Source organism: Corythoichthys intestinalis, chromosome 14, assembly GCF_030265065.1.
Source record: "Corythoichthys intestinalis isolate RoL2023-P3 chromosome 14, ASM3026506v1, whole genome shotgun sequence".
Classification (NCBI taxonomy): Eukaryota; Metazoa; Chordata; class Actinopteri; order Syngnathiformes; family Syngnathidae; genus Corythoichthys; species Corythoichthys intestinalis.
The window spans coordinates 39,174,573-39,196,964 of record NC_080408.1 but is presented as its reverse complement, the minus strand read 5'-3'; the positions used below and the strand labels follow the sequence as shown (position 1 = coordinate 39,196,964).

Genomic DNA, 22,392 nt, shown 5'->3' with positions numbered 1-22,392 from the left:
TAAAAAAATAAATAACTGCACTTAAATGTATTTAATGTGTAAAAGGACTTACTTTCAAGGAATTTCAACTTACAAAGCTTAAAAGCCGGGGAGGGGGGACAGTGATGGGGGGTCTGTTAATTAAAGAAGGCGTTCTTTTTCCCCTTTCAGACTGTAAAATTAGTCTGTTACAAGTGATAAACGCACTCGTACGCGATTGGTCAGTCTGACGACAGATGTTATCTAACCGACCAATCGGGAGCGACCTCAGTGGAAGGCTGTCCAATTTGGTGAAGCTATTCCACTCAGCGATGGTGAATGGGCGTTAAGAGGGGTGGGGTGACTCAGCCGGAAAACAGCCTTTTTTCCTCAACTACACCTGGTAAACCCGCAACTCAGGAGTTCACGGGTGAGTTCAGTCTGTGCCGTTGTGTTTTTCTTCTTTTCCATCTCTTGGAAAACAAACAAAATGCTGAAAAAGACAGGTATTAGAGCACATGTCCCTGTGCGTAGCTGTGTTAGCCACGGTCTCGACATATGTGGGCTGTCAGTCCGTCAAGTGATGCCCAAAAATAAAATAAAATAAGCATTTAATCTGTTTTTTGCCAACTAAACGCTACCGTACCGTAGTGTGTGATGAGTTCCTCGGAGATTCGGTATTTTTTATTTTTTAGAGATTTTAGCTCCTTTATTGTGAAGTTAGCTAGCTTCCTTGCTACGGCTACATCTGGCTTGAAAACTACAGGAACTCCACTATCGCATTTCCCTCCAAAGGGAGAAGGGCCAATCTATTTTTGAGCAGCGGAGGGGTTGCTGACTACTGATAAGACGGGTGTCCATTTATGCATGACGAATACCCGGTTCTATTTTGAGATTAAACTTGAACTCTTGTTTGTTTTGTTGCTTCACTTCACTGACTTGTTGAATCGTCATTAGCAGGCTAATCAGCCCGATTAATATGTTTTGTACTCCCCTGTTGGCACTTGGTTTGGTTACGTCTGAGTTACTAAAGTGGATGTAGACGTGTACAACGGAGCTATCGCAAAGCCCCGCCCCCTTGTAAAACTGTTAACCCAAGGCTCTGTCAAATTCTGTCTGTGACAGTGATTGAATGAACGAACGATTTATGGATGAAGGCGGGGATTCAAATGTCCGATTTGCACTACTACGGCTGGCAATTTCTTTTGTTTAAATAAATGAATTTCGTCTAGAAGCAGTCAGAGAGGGTCGCAGTATGCAGTGGAGCGGCATGTCCATGGTAAAAAATTTTAGAGACAAGACCATTATTATGTTCGAGGCGAAATGCTACCCCTCGCAACTTATAAATGAGAAATCCCACAGGCCGAAAATCTATAACGTTTGCTACTTAGTAACGTTATGTCAAGTGTTCGGTCAAAATTTTCTCCCGAAGCTTTTGTGGTGATGAATAAACAGTCTTTTACGTTCAGTTGGATTCTCAATATTATTCAGAGGTGTTAAATAAACAATTAATTCATAAATATACACATGCAACATGAATACGACGTAAATGAATACTCAAGTTTGAGAGATGCGTTCTAGTTGACCCCAGCCAAATACTAAGTGTGTGCTTGAGGAGAACTTTCCTTCGTGTGCGTTGGTGAGCAAACGTAAGTACATCTGCCTTTTTTATAGAAAGTTTGTGGTGTTCACTTCAGACTTTCAGTGCTGGGGTCTTGACATTTTAAATTATATTTTAAAATCGCCAGCTTCGTCAGGTTTCTAATCATTTATTCCATTGACTCGCCTAGCGTCCACTGCTGTTAATGCCAGGATCGAAGCAGAAAGTCAAATACCGATCTGTTGCTTACAGTCACGTCAGCCCCATGGTGCGTTCAGGTACAGCAAAAAAAGTCCGCCACATTAGAACCCGATTCGTTACATTATTACAGGTATTATTATTATTATTATTATTATTATATTATTGTTATTCTGATTTTTATTCATAATTTATTTGTTTTGCTCTTTGTAATTGCTATTTGCAATAGTAACAGCAGTATTTATTAAGGATTTAGAGTAGGTTTTTGGGCTGTGGAACGAATTAATGGAATTATAATGTATTCTTATGGGAAAATCCGGCTCGACATACTACCATTTCGACTTTCAAACAAGCTCCTGCAATGAATTAACTTCATATGTAGAGGTTCCACTGTAGTTAAGTCTAAGTTTTTACTACATGCTATCAAATATTTTTTTTACAAGTCCATCATTAACGTACCTTTGAGCAACCGTAAGTGTGACTATCTTGGCATTGCTGTTAATGTGGTCGACGATAAAGCCTTATCCATAGCGTGCATTTGACTAGTCTTCTTTTAAACTTTGAAAAAGGCACACACACAAAAATTCTCCCCCCAATCTTTCAGGGTACCTGGTGTCGGAATTACAGGTACCCCACGCACAGCATTAAACAAGCAGGTTTGTACTATTCTAGAGTTAGATAAAAGATGTTTTAAGTCACAACCACTTAGTATTGCTATACAACTCTACGGCTAGGTGACTGACTTTTGTGATTTGGGTGCATGGTTTTCCGATTGGTCCATTTGAGGGTTTTTGGTCACTCACTGCTGCTTGATCATTTTAGTTGTACAGCGCCCCCCAAAACCAAAGCGGGATCAGTTTAGTTTGCATTCAGATGGCTAAAATATCACAACTTACTGGAGCAACTTTGGGTAGTGTCTTGGGATATTTCGCCATGACGTCTACCGTTCTTCCTAGTGGCACATGCCAATTTTTCTCACCGGACAACCAAAGGTCAATCTCTGTTGTGGGGAAATGAAACCCCAGATGTGTTTATAAAAGCCCTGCAGTACCAGAGCTTGCCACAGGAGGCTGTTTTAAAACGGAGCAATCCTTCATGGGGATTAATTATATAACAGCTGATTTAGCCATCATAATAAATCTGTTTAAAGTCTGCTAAAACTTTGAGATTGAACTCTATGCAACACCATGGGCTCACGACACAAGGTTTATGTTTTTTTCCTGTAATTGTTAAATCATAATCTTTAAAAAAAAAAAAAAAAAAAAAAAAAAAAGGCAAAATTTATGACTTTGCTGCCTACTGCAGCCATGAGAGTCTTGCTGTCAACTCATCTTTCTTGGAGCCGATCAGAAGTGGCAAACGAGCCATTGCGTTCCAGTTATTTATTCAAACTTGAACCCGAAACGTTTGGAAACCGGGAGCAAAGGGAGGTCTATGGGCAAACAAATGGGTTTGTCCAGTTCTTTTATACACTTGATGGGTACCCATAAACATGTCATTTCAGAAAATTGAAGAAACATAACTTAACCTCATTCAGGCCGACAATTTAATTTGGCTAGCATGCCATATTATAGCATGTCGTATAGGGATGGGAATCGAAATCCGATTCCAATTCGGAACCGGTTCCTAGTGTTTCGAGGCCTCGACATCACAATGAAAAAGCCTTAACGATCCCTTTAACGAGTCCTGAAGACGCATATTGCATCGTGACTGTCTTGTAGTCCAAACGCATCAAACTAGCATGGCGCCAAGAACCACCCGCTCCAAAGTTTGGCTACACTTCACCAGGAAAGAGGGTGAAAATGAAAGGTTACGATGGTTTAGCACGAACATTGCAGCCGTAAACATAACAATTAAAGCACGTAGGTTCAAACGCTTGAAAGTGTGTCTTCACTTCACGAGGAAAAATTACAACAAAACGACTTGAAATCATTGCAAGGTGGAGATAACTGCATCAGGAGGGAATAGACTGCACTGTCCTCACCGAGACAGCTATACAGCTAGCTAAACTCCGAAATGACGATACAGAAGACGTTGGTATAATTTGCTTTCTTTATTCAACCATCACTTGAAGAGTGAAACTAAAAATAGAAATGAAACAAATCAATTTCTTCCCCAATAACAAACAGGTTTGCATCAGCGTAAATCAGCGATTATTAGCTGCTAATTCAGTAACAACAAAACAGTTAGCATGCGTTCGCTAGCATTAGCACATCGTTCAAACCACTACACAACTGGATTTGAGAGTCCGATCGCGAGTGGAAACGCACAACAACAACAACACAAAAGATGATACATATAGGCGTTGCCTCTGTAGATATTTTACGAGCATTAACAAAGAACGTAGGGTCGTAGCAGTGCTTCCCTCTCTCACTAATTCGCTCACTCGCTTGGATGCGGCATTTGTTCTTCACGTGTAAACGCGCTCTTCTGCACGTGAGCGCATTCTTCTTCGCGTGAGGAAGCGCAAGGGCCCCCCCGCTTGAGCGTGAAAGCACCATAAAAACTAAAAGGCATGCATTTCAATATACTGGTAAATAATACACTTTAACAGGGATCCCCAAACTACGGCCCGCCCCGACATTTGGTCTGGTCCCCTGAACAATACCGGAGAGCATTTTGATTTTTTTTTTTTTTTTTCTCAATAGTGTTATTTATTTTCTGGCCTTTTTCTGTGAAGAACTCAGAGGGGGTTATTTGGTTATTATCTATTTGATTAATAGTGTTATCATTATTAATTATTATTATACTATTATTTTATTTTATTTACTTTTGTTCCGTGAAATATCCAGAAAGGTTTATTTGATTGTGGCTTTCTGAAAAACAATATATTTTTTACATTTAGGCACTCCTGCAATCGTCACACTTTTTCTGTTACAAACTGACACCAGCCCCTCATCAGAGAAGGGAAAAGTTCTGCGGCCCTCACTGGAAAAAGTTTGGGGACCCCTGCAAGTTTAACACATATTGCTAACGGCAGACCAACGACCTATATGCCAATATATATACCAATATTTTTTATTTCTATGTGAAAAATGTTTCAGTAAAATGTTACACATTCTTGTGCATTTGCCACTTATTGCCACAGTTAATATTGAAGCTTTGGGCCTCTTTTGACCTTGTTGTGAGTTTGTAAGCTTGTGACTTCCGACTAAACAAACTCAAAGCCAATCAAAACGTTTGTTCTTTTTCCCCAAATTAGAATCGATAAAGAATCGAATCGTCAAGCAATATCGATAATGGAATCTGAATCGTAAAAATCCTATCAATTCCCATCCCTACGTATATATATTTTCTGTTGAACCTCTAGGGGGTATTGCACAAAAGTATGATTAAGAAATCACAGTTTTTTTTTTTTTTTTTTTTTTAATGTCTTTTTCGCATATGCCTTTTTAATTCATAATGTCTTTTTTAAGAACAATGAGCTTTAACATGATAAAAAGCGGTTTTTCACAAAGTATATTTTTAATTTCAGAAAGTCTTTTTCCACAATGGTCTCTTAACTTCATACTGTTCTATTTCAGCACAATTACTTGGTCTCTGTCAATTAAACACATAAGGCAGAGAAAATGCATCCAATAGCAGAGGGGCAGGCATACTAATATCAGTGCTGGCAGACCGTTTCGGCGGAAGGATACACACAAGTCACAGCTTAGGAAAGCTTGATAAAAGTTTTTTTTTCTAATGAAATTTGCGAGCTCTGGGACACTTAAAAAATGCATTTCACATTTCTCCTTGCTAGGCTAAATTATATATCGATGCTCGTTTGTCTGGAACTCTAGTTCACAAAAAAAAAAAAAAAAAAAACTATTCACCTTCTCACTGAAACTAGTAAAACCCTTTACACCACTATTATAATCTTCCCTACTCCTTACATAAGGAAAACTCGCTGTTGTCTCGTGCAACAATGACAAATAAATGAATTGGTGCTTAGGACTATAGTAAATGGGCTTGCTGGAGTCCCTCCGCTTTTCACTTACTGGCAGCGTCTATGTCAGCCTACGTTGGCTCTCAGCATGGTATTTGATTGTAGTGTAATGAATTTGATAGAAAGAGACAGTCGTTGTGCTGAAAATCGACATTATTAAATAAAAAAAGGCCATTAAAATAATTGTGATAAATGCTAACTAAACTTTTTGCAGCCCTCCCCTCTACACAGTTTTTCCAATAAATCTGCATATGCTTAGCTTGCAAACATTATTCCTGAGGAATCTACAAAAACATGGACAAAAAACATAAATCAGTCACTGCAGTGGTCACATTTACAGTTGAAAAATTACACTGGCGAGTTTAAACAAAAACTTTTTTTTCCTGCTAAGATTTAATGTCTTAAATTCCTACGGTTATTGTTTTGTCTTGGGCCGAAACGTAGAATTCATAATATATTGACGGGACACTGGGCAGATTAATAGGGGGCCTAGCTCTGTCAAAACTGACAGAGTGGAAACACAAAGAGCTTTTTACATTGAAAATTCTTGTGACTAAATGCTTAAATCCCTGAATTTTTAATAGATAAGGACGTAAAACAGTCTCGATTCTTGGTTAAAAGCAGGAGAAAAAAAACAGTCGGCATTTATTCTACGTAAATATGTCGAATGTGCTGCTAGATTTTAAGCCACTGTAACGCCGCCTTATCACCACAAAGAGCTTTTAACGTTGAACATTCTTGTGAATAAATGCTTAAATCCCTGAATTCTTTCTAGGTATGAACGTAAAACAGTCTCGATTCTTGGTTAAAAGCAAAAAAAAACGGGCAGTTTGCATTAATTCTACGTTAATATTATGAATTATGACGCCAATGCCGTAGGTGTTAATTTCTCCCATTGATTTTTTTTCAAAATGCACGCATAGTTCGAAAAATATAACAATTACCTTGAATCCTCGAACAAATCACTCCTGGGACAATCCTTCCTGTTTGTATGCGGTACAGCTTTCATACTTTTTCAACCTAAATCCGGCGCTGGATCGCCGCGTGTCTGAGAATAACTGCGACCGACTTCGACCGACTGAAGTGGAGTGTGGGACAACGGCCCCCATATTAAGGCGTAGCGTAGTGTCTGGGGAATCTTGTCCTGTCAATATCATTATGAAGTCTATGGCCAAAAGAAATTAAACCTTCCAATATACAGTACATATCTAGCAGCGCAAACGCAACAAATCCAGTCATTGTTTCTTTCAGGTCAGAGGTCATCACTTATGTGCACCCACCTTATAGTATGCTGACACCGATTGTTTACAAACAATATGAAAATGCTGCACGCTTTTATGTGCCTTTAAAAAAAATATACAAGACATCCTATTTAAAAATATGTATTTTTATTGATTATTTGGATCGTGCTTTAAACTTTCCGTTAACATGAATGGTAATAAGGGTAATGTTGTTTTAATCTAATAGGATCAGGAAGGAGTTTATCAGGGGGACAGCGCATGTTTGGGGATTTGGAGATCAGGGAGGTCAGATTGAGATGGTTTGGGCATATCCAGAGGAGAGATGGTGAGTATATGTGCAAAAGGATGTTGAATTTCCATATGCCAGGCAGGAGGTCTAGAGGACGACAAGAGAAGAGGTTTGTGGATGTAGATAAAGAGGACATGAACGTAGCTGGTGTGAGAGCAGAGGATGCAAAGGATAGGGTTAGATGGAGACAACTGATTCGCTGTGGCGACCCCTGAAGGGAAAAGGCGAAAGGAAAAGAAGAATAAACATGTTTTAATCTAATAATAAACATGCATTGAGCAGAAAGACATCATTTCTGCCATAAAAATGTTGTAAACAATTTTAACAGAACGACAAAAATAATTGTTTATGTATGTAATTTTTTAATGTGTATCCTTGCACTCTTTGGTGCTTTAATCGAATCCACACAATGCATTTAAGTCTGTTCTTTTTTAAATTGTACGTCAAGCAAGGAGTAAAATCAGTACTTCTCTTACGAAGTTTGTAACACGCATCTGTACTGCCTGATTACAGTGTGAGATATAAATATACATTTCAATTGTTTTCTAATTAAATCAGCGTTCTCTTTAATGGGCGTTGCTGGTGAATTGTGAATGATTGGTCATTGTTGCTGTTGTCAGAAGGAGTGATTAGGTCGTGCTAATTGTTCTTTTCATGCTCTCAGCACCACTGAGTAAGTAGTGATTACAAGTGCTCAATGCCTTTTGGATCTGAGTGAACCAGGCTGCCCACTAAGCGAGTTCGTCACATGATCCAGTCTGCCAGCTACGTCATTTTGGCAGATTGGCATAGAATAAGCAGAGCGAAGGGGGGAAAAAAGAGAATCCCTTACCCGGAGTCTCGCCTCCTCCGCGTCTTTTCCGTCTCGGCCCAACCCCTGTGTTCGCGTGTCTTTTTTCCCGGCTGAGAGTGTGCGAACAGAGCGTCTGTTCAACGATTCCGAGACTCAAATGCCCGGTCCCACCCAAGCCCTTTCCCCGAATGGAGAAAATAACAACGACATCGGCCCGGATGGCTCCAACATTATTCCGTATAGGAAGAATACAGTGCGAGGGGAGCGCGCCTACAGGTACAATTTAACTAATTTAAAAATGCAAAAAAAAAAAAAAAAAAACATGTATTGTTTTAAAGGGTAGGCCAGGTTGTTGTGGCCTCGTCCTGCTGCTCTTGCTGCTGTCATGTTGGCTGTGTTGGCTAGCAACCGCGATTATCTTGCTACCTCGTAAAACTGCATCTTTTTTCTCTCATCACGCGCCGTCGTCATGTGCGCTTTTAGATCTAAGCTAAGCACACACTCGTAAAAAAGCGCCTATTGTGGTTTTTGTGTTGTCGTTCTTATGTTTGACGTCCCCCGACTCATGCTTTCACCGGGAAGACATCAGGCCGGGCCGCGGTGATCTCGAGCCGGCTAACAAAGCCTGCTAACGCCGCTTGCCCCCTACTGCTTTGTTGTCAGGCTTGTCCTGCTGTGTTTAAGCGTGCCGTGTAACCTCATTGCCTGTGATTTAACAGTTTATTGTTGGTCAATAATATTGGAGGGTCAATGGAAACTAGAAACAAGTAGTGAAAACGTCATTGACCTACTAAAAAGGTGTATTTTGCCCATAAATACCACAACGTAATGGAAAACTGCTGCTTTTTGTCCAAATTAAGATCAGCAATTCCAACATACATATGTAGGGCTTGACCTAAATTAGTTCCATGATCACACATGTGAGTTAAAACACAATTACTGTATTATAAAACGTATTTACCCATTGAAATCAATGAAAATAATTGTCATTCATTCACGCACCACATTGTGCGCCCTCTGCTCCTTAGTAGCCAGTTAACTCATGTAAAAAAATTGTCAGGTTTAAGTCAGGTCACTCGTGTGTAGGCACCACGAAGGTTCCTTGGCACCAAAATGGCAGAAAAGCTTAGTTTTTCAGGTAATTGATAGGTTATAAAGTCTGAAAATTGGTAAACATGCAGAAGAACACTGCAAAGTGGTCCTCTGTTTGCATTGTTCTTCTGCATATTCGCCAGTGTACTTATCGAAGCGTAGCAATTGTACTTAAATCATAGCACAACTGATGCTGTTTTTTTTAACGCTCTGATTGCACTTTGAACACATACAAGCCTAGGTAGATGTTAAAATGATATGTTTCAGAGGCTATTTGAACCATCCTTAAATGCATATAAAAGTAATTACAGCTTTAACAAATAGGAAATGTGATGACAACAATTGAGATTCCACTGCACAAAACCTATACCTGCAGTCATAGGTTTTGAGACTTCACAATTCACTTAAATGAGAAAAAGTCTCAAAACTTTTGACCAAAGATATTTGCTAATAAAGTAAGAGCTAGAATTACAGGGACTATACAGGATTTTTAGTTATTTAAATACATTATCCATGCATGCTCCACCTGATGAGTACACAGAGCCCTGACATTTTAACTGACAGTTCCCCAAAAAGCCCTTTTTCGTACATTCTGGGCAAACATCCCCATGGCAGCAGCGCTATTTCAAAGAGTCGTCACTTGGCAAAACACTTTTTTTTTAAAACCCAAACCCACGTAAGACTTGCTACAAACTGTTTTATGTTTCTGTTGCTGTTTTGATGGGCCAAATGTTTGTTGTTCTATCTTTGTGCTCATACAAGCATGCGCACCATGCACAATCTGCAGTTACGCTTTAGGCTGTAAGTGGCAGTCGCAAGTACAAATGTGACAAATTCTGTATAGTCCCTTTTAGATTAAATATTTTTATAAAAAATACTTGCCACACAAATTAGAAAAAATACAAACAAACTAACTACAGCTATAATTGAGAAACGTGTTGTCCCCTGTGACCATGTATTCTTATGCGCTACACAAGGTAATTCATTGCATGCCATTTATAACTTCAAAATGTCCTTTTTGGGACTGTCATAAACTGAGGGCCTTCTCCTGGGCCACATTACTACAAGACACAATTGTGTTGTACTGCTGCAAGTCATTTTAGATGGGAGTCTGGTTATCTCCTGTCAAACTGATTCTGAATGTTGTGAGCTGCAGCCTAAGTGGACAGAACAGTTGAGATGTAAACATGACTCAGCAGCAACGTCACACTAAATTTTGTCTCTTCTGCCTTGTGAAATGTATGGATTAAATTGCATTTCCTGTACTCTACTGAAAATTCCGAACATTTCCTAGGTTGTGAGTAGCTTCCATTTCCTGTGCTTGGGTTGTCATAACACTGTGGCACCAGTAACGTTTATTTTGCATCGCACACTAAAACAGGGTTTCTGAAATGTTGTTATTTTGTGTATTTTAGCTGGGGGATGGCGGTCAATGTGTATTCTACCTCAATTACCCAGGAGACTATGAGCAGGCATGACATCACGGCCTGGGTTAATGACATCCTCTCCCTGAATTACACCAAAGTGGAGCAGCTCTCCTCAGGTAAGGAAGCGTTGCCATCTTCATGCATCTTTTAAAAATGACCACTGTCTGAAAATGCTCACCTCTCCACAAGTGTTTATTTAAAAAAAAAAAAGAAAAAAAAAAGACTGAATCGCTCCTTCCATGTAAATGTATTAGATCTGGTTCTACATGTTGTGGACTACTACACATTGTAAACACGTTAGTTTGATTTGAATTGCCCCTTGAATAATTCCAATGAGTAATGAATAATAACAGGTGGCGGGCGGTCGTCCCCTGCTGTGACCAAGTAGTAATCCAATTCCTAGCAACTACCATTTAAGATGTCAACTAATTCTTAAATCTTGATGAATCTTTATGTTCCCTAGAAGTTGCTTGTTTATGATTGTTAGTTGCCCTCAAGGTTACTTCATTGTTAATCAGTTTTGAGGTCTTTCATGGCATTGTGTGCTTTTCAGTAGCACGCTACTGCAATAATTCCTTTTAAGGTTGGTCATGTGCTTTTTTCCCCTGATACAACATGTCCCAGATTTGTGATGCATTTCAAAATAGCCCAAAAATTACGAGTCAGAGAAAACGTACATCCAGTTTCTTGTCTCATTAAAATTAATAGATTATTCAAAAAAACAAAACTGGGTGTGGGTTATCATGTAAATTAACCCTATTATTATGTACAGAAGGGCACCATTTTTGAGACATTTTCAAGAAATAAATCCCAAATTTCTTTGATAGTTTAATTTCACTCATTGCATGCACTACAGAGGTACAACTATTCTGATACGAGCCATGAAAAAGCAAACGTTCCATGATCTGCCTCCTATATGACTCAATCTTATTTATGTATTTTCATTATCATTTTTAGGAGCAGCCTATTGCCAGTTCATGGATCTTCTTTTTCCGGGCTGCATCAGTCTGAAGAAGGTTAAATTTCAAGCCAAGCTGGAACACGAGTACATTCACAACTTCAAGTTGTTACAAGCATCTTTCAAAAGAATGAAAGTGGACAAGGTGGGTTTGATTATTCACTCGGATAAGGATTCTTTACGGCTGTTACTACAAAACCTCCCTTCCAACTCTTCATTCAGATTATTCCAGTGGAGAAACTGGTCAAAGGCCGATTTCAGGACAATCTTGACTTTATCCAGTGGTTCAAAAAGTTCTATGACGCCAACTACGATGGCAAAGAGTACGACCCTGTGGATGCTAGACAGGGTCAGGATGCCATCCCCCCACCAGACCCTGGAGAGCAGATCTTCAACCTGCCTAAAAAGTCCCACCATGCCGCCAGCTCTCCAACTGCAGGTAAACAACACTCCATATGGGATTTCTCAATCCGTTATTTCCAAACCCCTCCCTGTGAAAAGAAGTAAAAATACATTTTTGGAACTGCGTGGATGAATTTGACCATGTCAGTGCTCCTTTATCTGTGGCCTGCTATTTCAAAATGAGTCGGGAGTTGTGCAAGAGATTCTGAGATTTCAAAAATATAAAATCTTTAATATGTAATTTTTTTCTTCAAAATTGACTTGTCTTTATTCAATATTGCATAAAGTTTTGCCGATTTTAAAGTTCCATTGTCATGAAATAAAAATTTTGTGTTTTTTTTTTTTTTTTTTTCGTAAATATCCACTACTAGGAATCCCTAATTTAAGGGTATCTACTAGAGGTGTGCGAAATTTCCGATTCACAAACATCCAAATTCCGAATATTGAATATGTCAAGTAAAGCGGAACTAAGACACAGTGTGGTCTTCGGGACGCAATGAAGAACTGGCCGCATTGCGTCCCGAGAGTAAACATCATGCTTGTCATTACCCGGGTAATGACAATGCTCAACTCACGGCTCTGGCTCAACTCATGCCGCGAGATAAAAAAACAATAATACCTGACTGGTGGCGACAGCCGCTACAAACTATGTCCACATCATGCTACGGTAGGTAATAGATATCAAATGTATATAGAACTGGATGCAAAATGACAGACTCAATGGCGTTAGCAGCACATGTATTGAAAACTAAATGCGAAATGACAACACTTGCCAGAGTTAGTAAACAGCCGCCATCTTAAAGCAGGAGACTTTTCTAGAAGGCTCGGTTGTAGCGAACCTAATTAACTTTTTATCTAAAATACTCCTAAATCGGCAAACTTTTGACTTGAATCTAGCAAGTAAGAAGTAGACAGAAGGGAAATTATGGAATAACGGGAGCAATTTTAACAACTTTAACTATTGATTCACAACACTAAATTAATTGAATGTAGTTTAAAGCTGCTGATACAGAATGGGGACTTGAGTATTTTATTTACTGTTTTGAACCGTTAACTTGATACTGAAATAGAGGCTTTTTGTACAATTTTTGTAACTAATGTACGAAACAATGAAAGCAGCTAATAGTTTGGCGGGTTTGTGGGTGTCATCGATAATCGATTTATAATCTAATCGTTTGCTCTGAATCGTAATCATAATCGAATCGTTAGGTGCCCAAAGATTCCCACCTCTAGTATTTACCCATTTTGATATTTCTACGTTGCTTTGAGCTAAAATTCGACAGGAAATGTGTAAGAATTTTTCAGAATATACCCATTTAAGCATTGACTTTAGTCTATTGTTTACTGGCCTTTTGATTGGACTATTCACTGCACGCAGTGCATTATGGGATGCCTGGGACTCTTGCTTAAACACAGACTCGAGTACAAATTCTCAAAATATAAACAGATTATAAAGATTTAATAGTTTTTCGGAAGTAGACAAATTGATAAGTCGAATCAACTGCTGACTTGCAACTTGAAAGATGCTGCAAATGCTCACCAGTGGACTGAACTGGTGTCCAAAACGTCTGTGACAATAATGGATGTAAAAACAGCGACTGAAAGGAACCAAAAAATGATGATGGCTCTGGTGAAATTGAAAATTACACTGGTAATGATAAAATCGATCAGAATGATAATAATGGTTCATATTTGGACATTGCTCAATCAATCCCCTTTGATTGTTGATGAGGGTTAAATGCAATCCCTTCATGTGATTATTCCATGACTCCAATGTACTTGTTTCTCAGTATGTTCCAAGTTTCTCTGAGAAATTTGTGGGTTTTCTAGCCTCATTAACATGTAGATTGCAAAGGAAGTGGTAGGGTTCATATAAAAAGTGAAGTACCATTTTCAGAGTTGGTTTTCTCCCATTATTGGAACCCCTGGACAACCCAATTTAAAGTCGCAATTTCTCGATGATGAAAAGTAGCAAAATGGTTGGTATGTCATTGAAAAGCTGATTTTTTTTTTTTTTATTGTACTAAAACAAGTTTTGGAAAATAGATCACTGTGGCTCATTTTTTAGTATTGAATCGCAGCCCTTTGATTGACTGGCTACCAGTCCAGAGTCTATGCTTCTCTTGCCAAACTTTATCTGAAATTACTTAAGACTCTACATTGTGATAGATGTCACTGGTTATGTGCCTTGTGATTGACTTAACACCAATCCCAGATGTACATCTACTTACCAAAGTCTACCATTTTCCTTATTTGGACAAGTGTTATAGAAAATTGATGGATAGATGGGGTGTGAGGCAGTTAGAAACCATGTTGCAGACAAGAATTACTAATACAGTGGTACTAGTGCTGCAACGATTAATCGATTAACTTGAGTATTCGATTAGAAAAAAAATATTCGAATTAAATTTTGCTGCCTCGAGTATTCGGTTAATTAAAGAGGGGTTGTAATGGTTTATTTTGAAAGTGTTTGCATTGAGTTTTATTGAATTGGGTGGCTACACTGCCCTCTAGTCTGCCTCATTTCACATGACTGAATCCAGCTGGTCCATGTTAAGACCAACATAAGCTAAGTTTTTGTTTGAGCTCATGTTTTCTAATGCATTCGGAATATGGTTTACAGGTATATTTCGCCATTTTCTGTTGGAATATGTGTCCGAACAATTTGCTAAGAGCACTGTTTAAAAAAAAAAAAAAAAAAAGTTAGCGTTTTATAGCATTTAAGCTAGCAGACTTTCTCGATTATTCTAACTAGTTCATCGATTATTCGACTACTAAAATAATCAATAGCTGCTGATAGATTTGTATTTCCTTCCAATGCTAAATCTGAATTTATACATTGAACTAAAAAAAAAATGTATACATGTGTGTATATATAGTTTGTTTTTTTACTGATGCGCTACTTTGTGTTTTTCACTTATCGCGGCAGATCCTGGTCCCCTTTAACTGCGAAAACGAGGGATCACTGTAGTATATTATTATTCCGATTTTTATTTTTTACGAATTAACTTCGTATGTGGAGGTATCATTGTACATCACAGGTCCTCAAAGGGCCGCAGTGGGTGCTGGATTTCATTCCAACCAAACAAGATGAATACCTTTTCACCAATCTGGTGTTTTACAAGCGTAATCAGTTGATTGCAGTCAGGTGCTGCTTATTTTAGCGGAAACATCATTGGTTGAACTGTCTGTTCTGGATCTGTTGGAACAAAGACCAGGACCTACTGTGGCCCTTTGTGGAATCTGTTTGACACTACTATTGTGCATGTATGATTACTCTTCACGCACTTACGTCATTATAATTTCACTCCTTACAGGAGCATCGAGGTCGAGCGCCACAACCCCAAAGTCGGCAACTCCAACATCAAGACCCTCCTCAGCCAAAAAAATCCCCATGGCATCAACTCCTGCTAAAGGAGAGAAGGAGCTGGAGGTGCAGGTCACACAACTTACTGACCAGGTAACCTTAACCCAGTGTACCAATAGTAAAAATAGTGTAGCTCAATACACAGATGTTCGTTAGTGGCGTCCCCAAATTGTCCTTGGGTACGTACAGTGCCCTCCATAATTATTGGATTTATAATAATTACTTATTATAATTAATAATTATGTGTTTTTTAGCGTCTAATATTTTTTTTCTAAATAATATGGGACCTTAATGGAAAAAAAGAGAAAAATCCAACCTTCAATACAAGTGCATTTATTCAGTGGGGAAAAAATCCCACATAAAGAAATAATAATTTGACATCAAATAATGTGTGTCACAATTATTAGCACCCCTGGTGTTAATACTTTGTACAACCCCCCTTTGCCAACAAAACAGCACCTAATCATGGGAAAAGACAGAAAGAAGGATCTTCAGCCATTCCTCTTTGCAGAATCTCTCTAAATCATCCAGAGACCTGGGTCCTCTCCTCTGTACTCTCCTCTTCAGCTCACCCCACAGGTTTTCAATTGGGTTGAGGTCTGGGGACTGAGATGGCCATGGGAGGAGCTTGATTTTGTGTCTGGTGAACCATTTCTGTGCAGATTTGGCCATATGTTTAGGGTCATTGTCTTGCTGAAAGACCCAGGTGCTTTTCAGCATGCGCATCTTTCGTGGCACGCCAGACCCACTTAGACTGTTTGTTGCCAAAAAGCTCAATCTTGGTCTCATTTGACCAACGCACATGGTCCCAGTTGAAGCCCCAATACCGCTTGGCGAACTCCAGACGTTTGCGTTTATGATTGTAAGTGAGGAAAGGTTTTCTCCGTGCATGCTTCCCAAACAGTTACCAAACTGTTTTGCTTCCAAAGGCCCTGGGAACCTTGTTAGGGTGCATGGCATCATGAATGGTTTGAAATACCAGGACATTTTAAATCAAAATCTGTTGCCCTCTGCCCGAAAGCTGAAGATGGGTCGTCACTTGGTCTTTCAGCAAGACAATGACCTTAAACATATGGCCAAATCTACACAAAAATTTGAACTGTGAAGCATGGGAGTGGAAACATCATGCTTTGGGGCTGTTTTTCTGCAGAGGGACCAGGACGACAGATCTGTGTAAAGGAAATAATGAATGGGGCCATGTATCAAGAGATTTTGAGTGAAAATCTCCTTCCATCAGCAAGGGCATTGAAGATGAGATGTGGCTGGGTCTTTCAGCGTGACAATGATCCCAAACACACAGCCAGGGCAACAAAGAATTGGCTTCGTAAGAAGCATTTCAAGGTCCTGGAGTGGCCTAGCCAGTCTCCAGATCTCAACCCCATAGAAAATCTGTGGAGGGAGTTGAAAGTCCGTGTTGCCCAACGACAGCACCAAAACATAACTGCTCTAGAGGAGATCTGCATGAAGGAATGGGCCAAAATACCAGCAACAGTGTGTTGAAAGCTTGTGAAGAGTTACAGAAAACGTTTGGCCTCCGTTATTGCCAACAAAGGGTACATAACTTTACAGGGATTCCCCTATATTCAACAGATTGTGGCGCACCGCCACACTAAAATGAAAGCCGCCACGCCTGGCAAATGAGATGTATTTTATTTATTTATTTAAATAAAAAAAAATTTTTAAGGCCGCTTCAAACTAGCGGCAGCCGAGTGGGAGGAGTACAGCGGACACCTATTCATTGTGTATTGTAGCCTAATGTTCGTAACTATGCAGGCCCCCCCTTAAGAGACGCAAGGGGAACGAGTAGGAAGAATGGGAGAACGAGCGAGATAGCGAGAGATAGCGGTCGCATGTCGTAGCAGCCCGCTGTTATTTTGTTATTGTTTTTCTTTATTATTGTTACCACAATAAAGTGGGTAAGCAAATACAGACTTCTCTCCTTCTTGCCCATATCCGGGGCATTACAATAATTTGGATCGGACTTTTCGGCGAAAGTGAGCGGTGGACGGCCGTCTTGGACGGAAAGCAAACTTTGACTAACTTGCGCTGAGAGACTGCGGAGAGGCGGGGCCCAAAATAAAGCCTTGCTCTATTTTCAGAGCGTTGGTCACAGTAAACGATTTATCAGTTCAAGCAGAGTAAAATGATACATATTCACGGTACAAGAACGTCGTTTCTGGTTCCATCGATTGGTAAGAAAAGGCTGTTTGTACGAGTGACGTGTGGGCGCTCCCGTCAGGGGAGACATTTCACGTGGAGTGGCTATTTTTCGGCACAACACCGGCGCGCCAACTTCAGACAATTACGGCTGACGAAACTTTGATAAATGCGCCCCCCCCCACCCAAATTTCGCGAGCTCTGGGACACTCGAAAAATGACTCTCATACCTCTCCTTGCTAAGTTAATGGTACCTCGACGTGCCTTTGTGTGGAAATTTAGTTTACGAACAACGGGGAAAAAACTATTCACCTTCTCACCGAATCAAGTAAAACTCTTTACACGGCTATTAGAATTCCCCCAGTGCTCTAAATGGGTCAGTTGACAGAAGGACTGTTATTGTTGTGGTAATGTAGTACTTATGAGGGTCAAATAAAAGGAAAAAGGAGGACTACGACGGTGGTCTGCAACCCGCGGCTCTCGGGCCGCATGCGGCTCTTTAGCGATGCTTCGGAGCTTTTTTTTTTTTTTTTTTTTTTTTTTTTTATGGAAAAAGATGGGGGAGGGAAATATATTTTTTTGTTTTAATAGGATTTCTAGGAGGACAAACATGACACAAACATTCTTTCAATTCATTAATATTGTAATGAAGTTAAACTTGTGGTGGCATAGTACAACAGAGTAGTCACGTGGTGCGTCATTCTCTATAGGATCCACTGCGGGGAAAATAAACATTTAATCATGAAGGCTAATTACGTATTTCTAGCCAACTTAGTCATTTCTATAGTAGGCTAATATAGCTAGTATCGATAATTATAAGGCTTGTACAAGGCTTTTAATTTTTTGTGGCTCCAGACATACTGTATCAGTTTTTTTTTTGGTTTTTTTGGGGTCAAATATGGCTCTTTCATCAGTTTGGGTTGCCAACCCTGAGTCACTACGAGATGTAAGTCGTACTATTCCCACGAGAAAAAAAGTCGCATTAGTACATCGGGTAACGTAGCTGTAATCAGCTACGCATTTTACATACATGTACTGTAGCTGAGAGGTACAACATTAGCCTGGCTAATGAAATATTTCAAATATATCTTTGTTATGGTTCTTCTTGGGGGAAAAAAATGAAGAAAAAAAAATTCGCTGTGGCACGACATGGTGAGGCTGTCCGACTCCGATGCAGCCCACCACCACAGCTTCAAAAAATCCTAGGGGAAACACTGCAAAGTATTGAGATAAACTTTTGGTATTGACCAAATACTCATTTTCCACCATGATTTGCAAATAAATTATTTAAAAATCAAACAATGTGATTCTCTGTCCCCCCCCCCCACATTCTGTCTCTCATGGTTGAGGTTTACCCATGTTGACAATTACAGGCCTCTCTATTATTTTCAAGTGGGAGAACTTGCACAATTAGTGGTTGACTAAATACTTATTTGCCCCACTGTATGATATGCAACAGGGTAATGTTATGTAATGTTCAATCAATAAATGCATTTAAAAAGGCTTAGAGTAACTGTAAACCATTGGGCCTTTGAGGACGGCTCCTGACCTCCAAAACATGTGCTGTGCAATGTCGTATCAGAATACTTCCCAGAATCAGTTCGAGGTGGCAGTGAAGATGTTGGCACATGTGACTGCTTTTCCAACAAAAAGTTCAACTTTTGTAATTTCAAATGAATGTATTCTTGAAAATGGACTCATTTAATTGCTTGTGAAAAAATAGTTGAGAGTGGCTGCCTGACCATGAAGTGTGAAATTACACAACCACTTTGTTCCTGTAACATCTGGAGGCATGAACCTCGCAAATGAGTTACTTCTACTTTAAGAACTACAGTATGTTAGTGTACAAAAAGCCATTCCAGTTATTACATATTTTATGATAATGGGAAAAAAAATGCATGTTGACTCCTCGAAGATCTGTAAACTAATCAATTTGTGATTGTTGTTGTTGTTGGTAGGTGAACATGTTAAAGGTGGCCCTGGAAGGTGTGGAGAAGGAACGGGACTTTTACTTCAGTAAACTGCGGGAGGTGGAGCTCCTATGTCAAGAGCAGGGTCAAAGTGATCCTCGCTTCGTTGAGCAGCTTATGCAAGTTCTTTACGCTATAGATGATCAGGTCAGTAAAGCCCCAAATCAGTGCTTTTCGCAGGGTGACTCATTAAAATATAAAATAAAATTTAAAAAACAATTAACTTTTTTTATTTAAAGAAATGGTGATACTTTTCCATTAACACTTTTTTAAATATAGAGTTCGCTGATATTATCAGGTAGTCGATAATAATAGCCGATTGAAGCACTTCAAAATGTCGCATAATGTCAACACTGGATTTTCACTATTGTTTATGGGCGACGATGCATATTGTCTTCAAAGCGAATGTAGAAGCCATCTGCCTTTGTACAAGGGCTGGTCACAGCTTAGCACAGCAGTTATGTTAAATGACATTCAGAAGGCTCCAAACTAAGATGCTTGAGATTGGTGGATGATTAATAATAAACTCTTTACATAAACTACTGTGTTACCAGAAGGTCACTAAGAAAATAAAAGTAATAAAATACAAAAATTTGTGCAAAAGCCCAGCAAAATGCATCTTGGGAATTGTCATTGCTTTGGCATGTCCTGTGATTCCTACCTGTATTTTTAATCATTTTGTCGCCCCCCTCGTGGCTCCTAGGGGTACCTGCTGTAAACGGGATTTAATTGTGAATGATTCTTTATTTATTTAATTATGGACATTGTGGTTCATTTCAATTTACATCATTTATGTGGGACATTTATTTACTGGAACTTTAGTTGAATTTGTTCTCTTGTTTTTCACCAAATGTTTATTTTATTTGGAAGGCCTTGAAGTTGTTACATTTATCATTATTAAAGCATCCAGTGGGGTATCACGATACTGTTAGCAATAGCATGTTCAGTGCACGACCGCATATTATCTCTATACTGTAAATCTGTTTGGTATAGGGTTTTTGGGGGATTTATTTATTTAGTTTTTCGGGTAAAATCTTGGGTATCGGTTAAAAAGTAATTATTGGACAACTTTTTTTTTCATCAATTATTTTTTTTTTAGTAGCATGAGCTAAGTTCTACGCATGGAACTGACGTCCTGGGGGAGTTTCTGCACAGACGCCTTGGTTAATATTGTCCTTGCAACCGCTTTTATTTACACATGTTGCTATTTATATTATTAACATTACATATTTACATTATTAAAAAATTAAAGCATTTTAAATAGGGATGCCCCCTAACAGACTGTTTAATCAGAATTTGTTATTTTAAAAAAAGCATTTTAAATAGGGATGTCCCCTATTGGACCAGTTTCTCAGAATTCAGGACGGACATGTGATAGGAAATCGGGCTCAATCACGTCATTTTTCGAAATCAGGTGAAAAAGAGTGGGCTTTTAACATGTATTTATTTACTTTTATTTTTAAGGAGGTCTATAAAGCAACAAATTAGTCAAGATGTACTAGGATATTGTCAAAAGAAACACAATAAAATATATGTTCTGTACTACGCAACACGCCTACATTAGAATTGGGAGTTCAAAACACCTGCAAAGCCTAAATAGTTGGGAGAATATGGCTGTAATTATCAGTTCTTTCTTTCTCAGGAGAGAGGTGACGAACTGGCGGAAGGAGACGGGCCTGATGTTGATCAGGAATCCCATGAGGCGGTGCCTGATGAGCAGCAAGAGGAGGAACAGGATGAATACTGACTGAAACACTCATTCTTCTATTTAATATGTGAGAAGGCTTCCTCTCATGGTTTTTTTCTCTCTCAAAGACTGAGCAATTTGAAGCCACCTCCTGAGTTGAGGCACCGTCACCATTTTTCTTTTACACACTTATTTTTTAATCTGTCCCTCCCTTCACTGTACAATGTTTTCTGACTTTTTGCTGTGGTCACAAAGTGGAAATCAGATCATCACAAGGACTATCAAATGTTTTATTCGATGAAAGGCTGAAATTGTTGCTGTTAGCGTTCCAATTTTTTATTTTTTAAAGATTGTTTTGATGTCTATATTAATGATCCACAAGATTGCAATAAGCAAAAAGCCCAGAAAGGGCTCGTAGTAGCTCTTATTTAACCTTCCTTCCAGCACATGTTGTTGCACTGACATTTTGAGTGTATTGGACAATCTGTCCAGAGACCCTCGCCATATTTATTCTTTTTCTGGAGCCTTAGACGTAGATTCTGAATTCTGTGTCCGTGTGAAGGCGGACACCAATAGACACATGAATTGTAAATACAACACCACTGTATGACTAAACTAGTATGTGTTTGCAGCAACGACATGCCACACCACAACAACGGTTATATTGATAAAATGCCATAAACGTCAGGAAGGAAGAGACATTCTTTTTTGGCATAGTCTTACAATGCAACATTTTAAGTTTTCAAACCTCATTTTGTGATAATTCTTAGCGGTTAGTTTCTGGTGTTAACGGTCAGTCCACTGAGTGTTTTGTCACGCTATATATTCCAGTAAGTACATTGTATACTCTCCTTAGTATTGCATTATTACTAATAGACAGTAAAGCAGTCCACTATAACGCTTTAGTCATATATTATTGTGTAAATGAAAAGGAATGTAAAACATTTTTTGCTGTCTATAAATAATGAATGGTAAATGTATTTTTTTTCTTCCATGTCCTACTTTTGATGCATTCCCTGGAGAGAAAAAAAATCTTTTTTGCATGTTTGCATTTCATTTGTGAATAACTTGACCTTTTTATGTATTTAATAAGAAAAGCAAGTATGTTAAGTGAGCTTTTGTATGTTTAACCTGCTATTTGAAACTTGTTGAGATTCGGATGGATTTGCTGTAATAAAATGTTTGAGTCCATGGAGTCAAATTAATGAGAAATATTTGACATCAATGGCTTCACATCAAAGGAAATCTTTATGAATAAGAAAGTTAATTGGAGAAACTTTATTCAGACGTGTATCAAACTGATAAAAATGTACTTTCCATTACAC

The 22,392-nt window shown here is 38.9% G+C and overlaps 1 protein-coding gene across 2 annotated transcripts; it reads left to right on the top strand.

The window, feature by feature from the left end:
* Window positions 1–279: 279 nt before the first annotated feature.
* mapre2 (microtubule-associated protein, RP/EB family, member 2) lies at window positions 280–22,258 on the top strand. Of its 2 annotated transcripts, none has more exons than XM_057857762.1 (7): window positions 280–388; window positions 10,515–10,642; window positions 11,484–11,629; window positions 11,707–11,923; window positions 15,204–15,346; window positions 19,369–19,527; window positions 21,023–22,258. In XM_057857762.1, exons 2-7 carry the CDS (start codon window positions 10,522–10,524, stop codon window positions 21,125–21,127), a joined length of 891 nt encoding a protein of 296 aa, XP_057713745.1. In that variant the 5' UTR covers window positions 280–388; window positions 10,515–10,521; the 3' UTR covers window positions 21,128–22,258. The 2 variants fall into 2 exon arrangements, with proteins under 2 accessions (XP_057713745.1, XP_057713743.1); XM_057857760.1 differs by lacking the exon at window positions 280–388 and adding an exon at window positions 7,996–8,283.
* The last annotated feature ends 134 nt before the right edge of the window (window positions 22,259–22,392 follow it).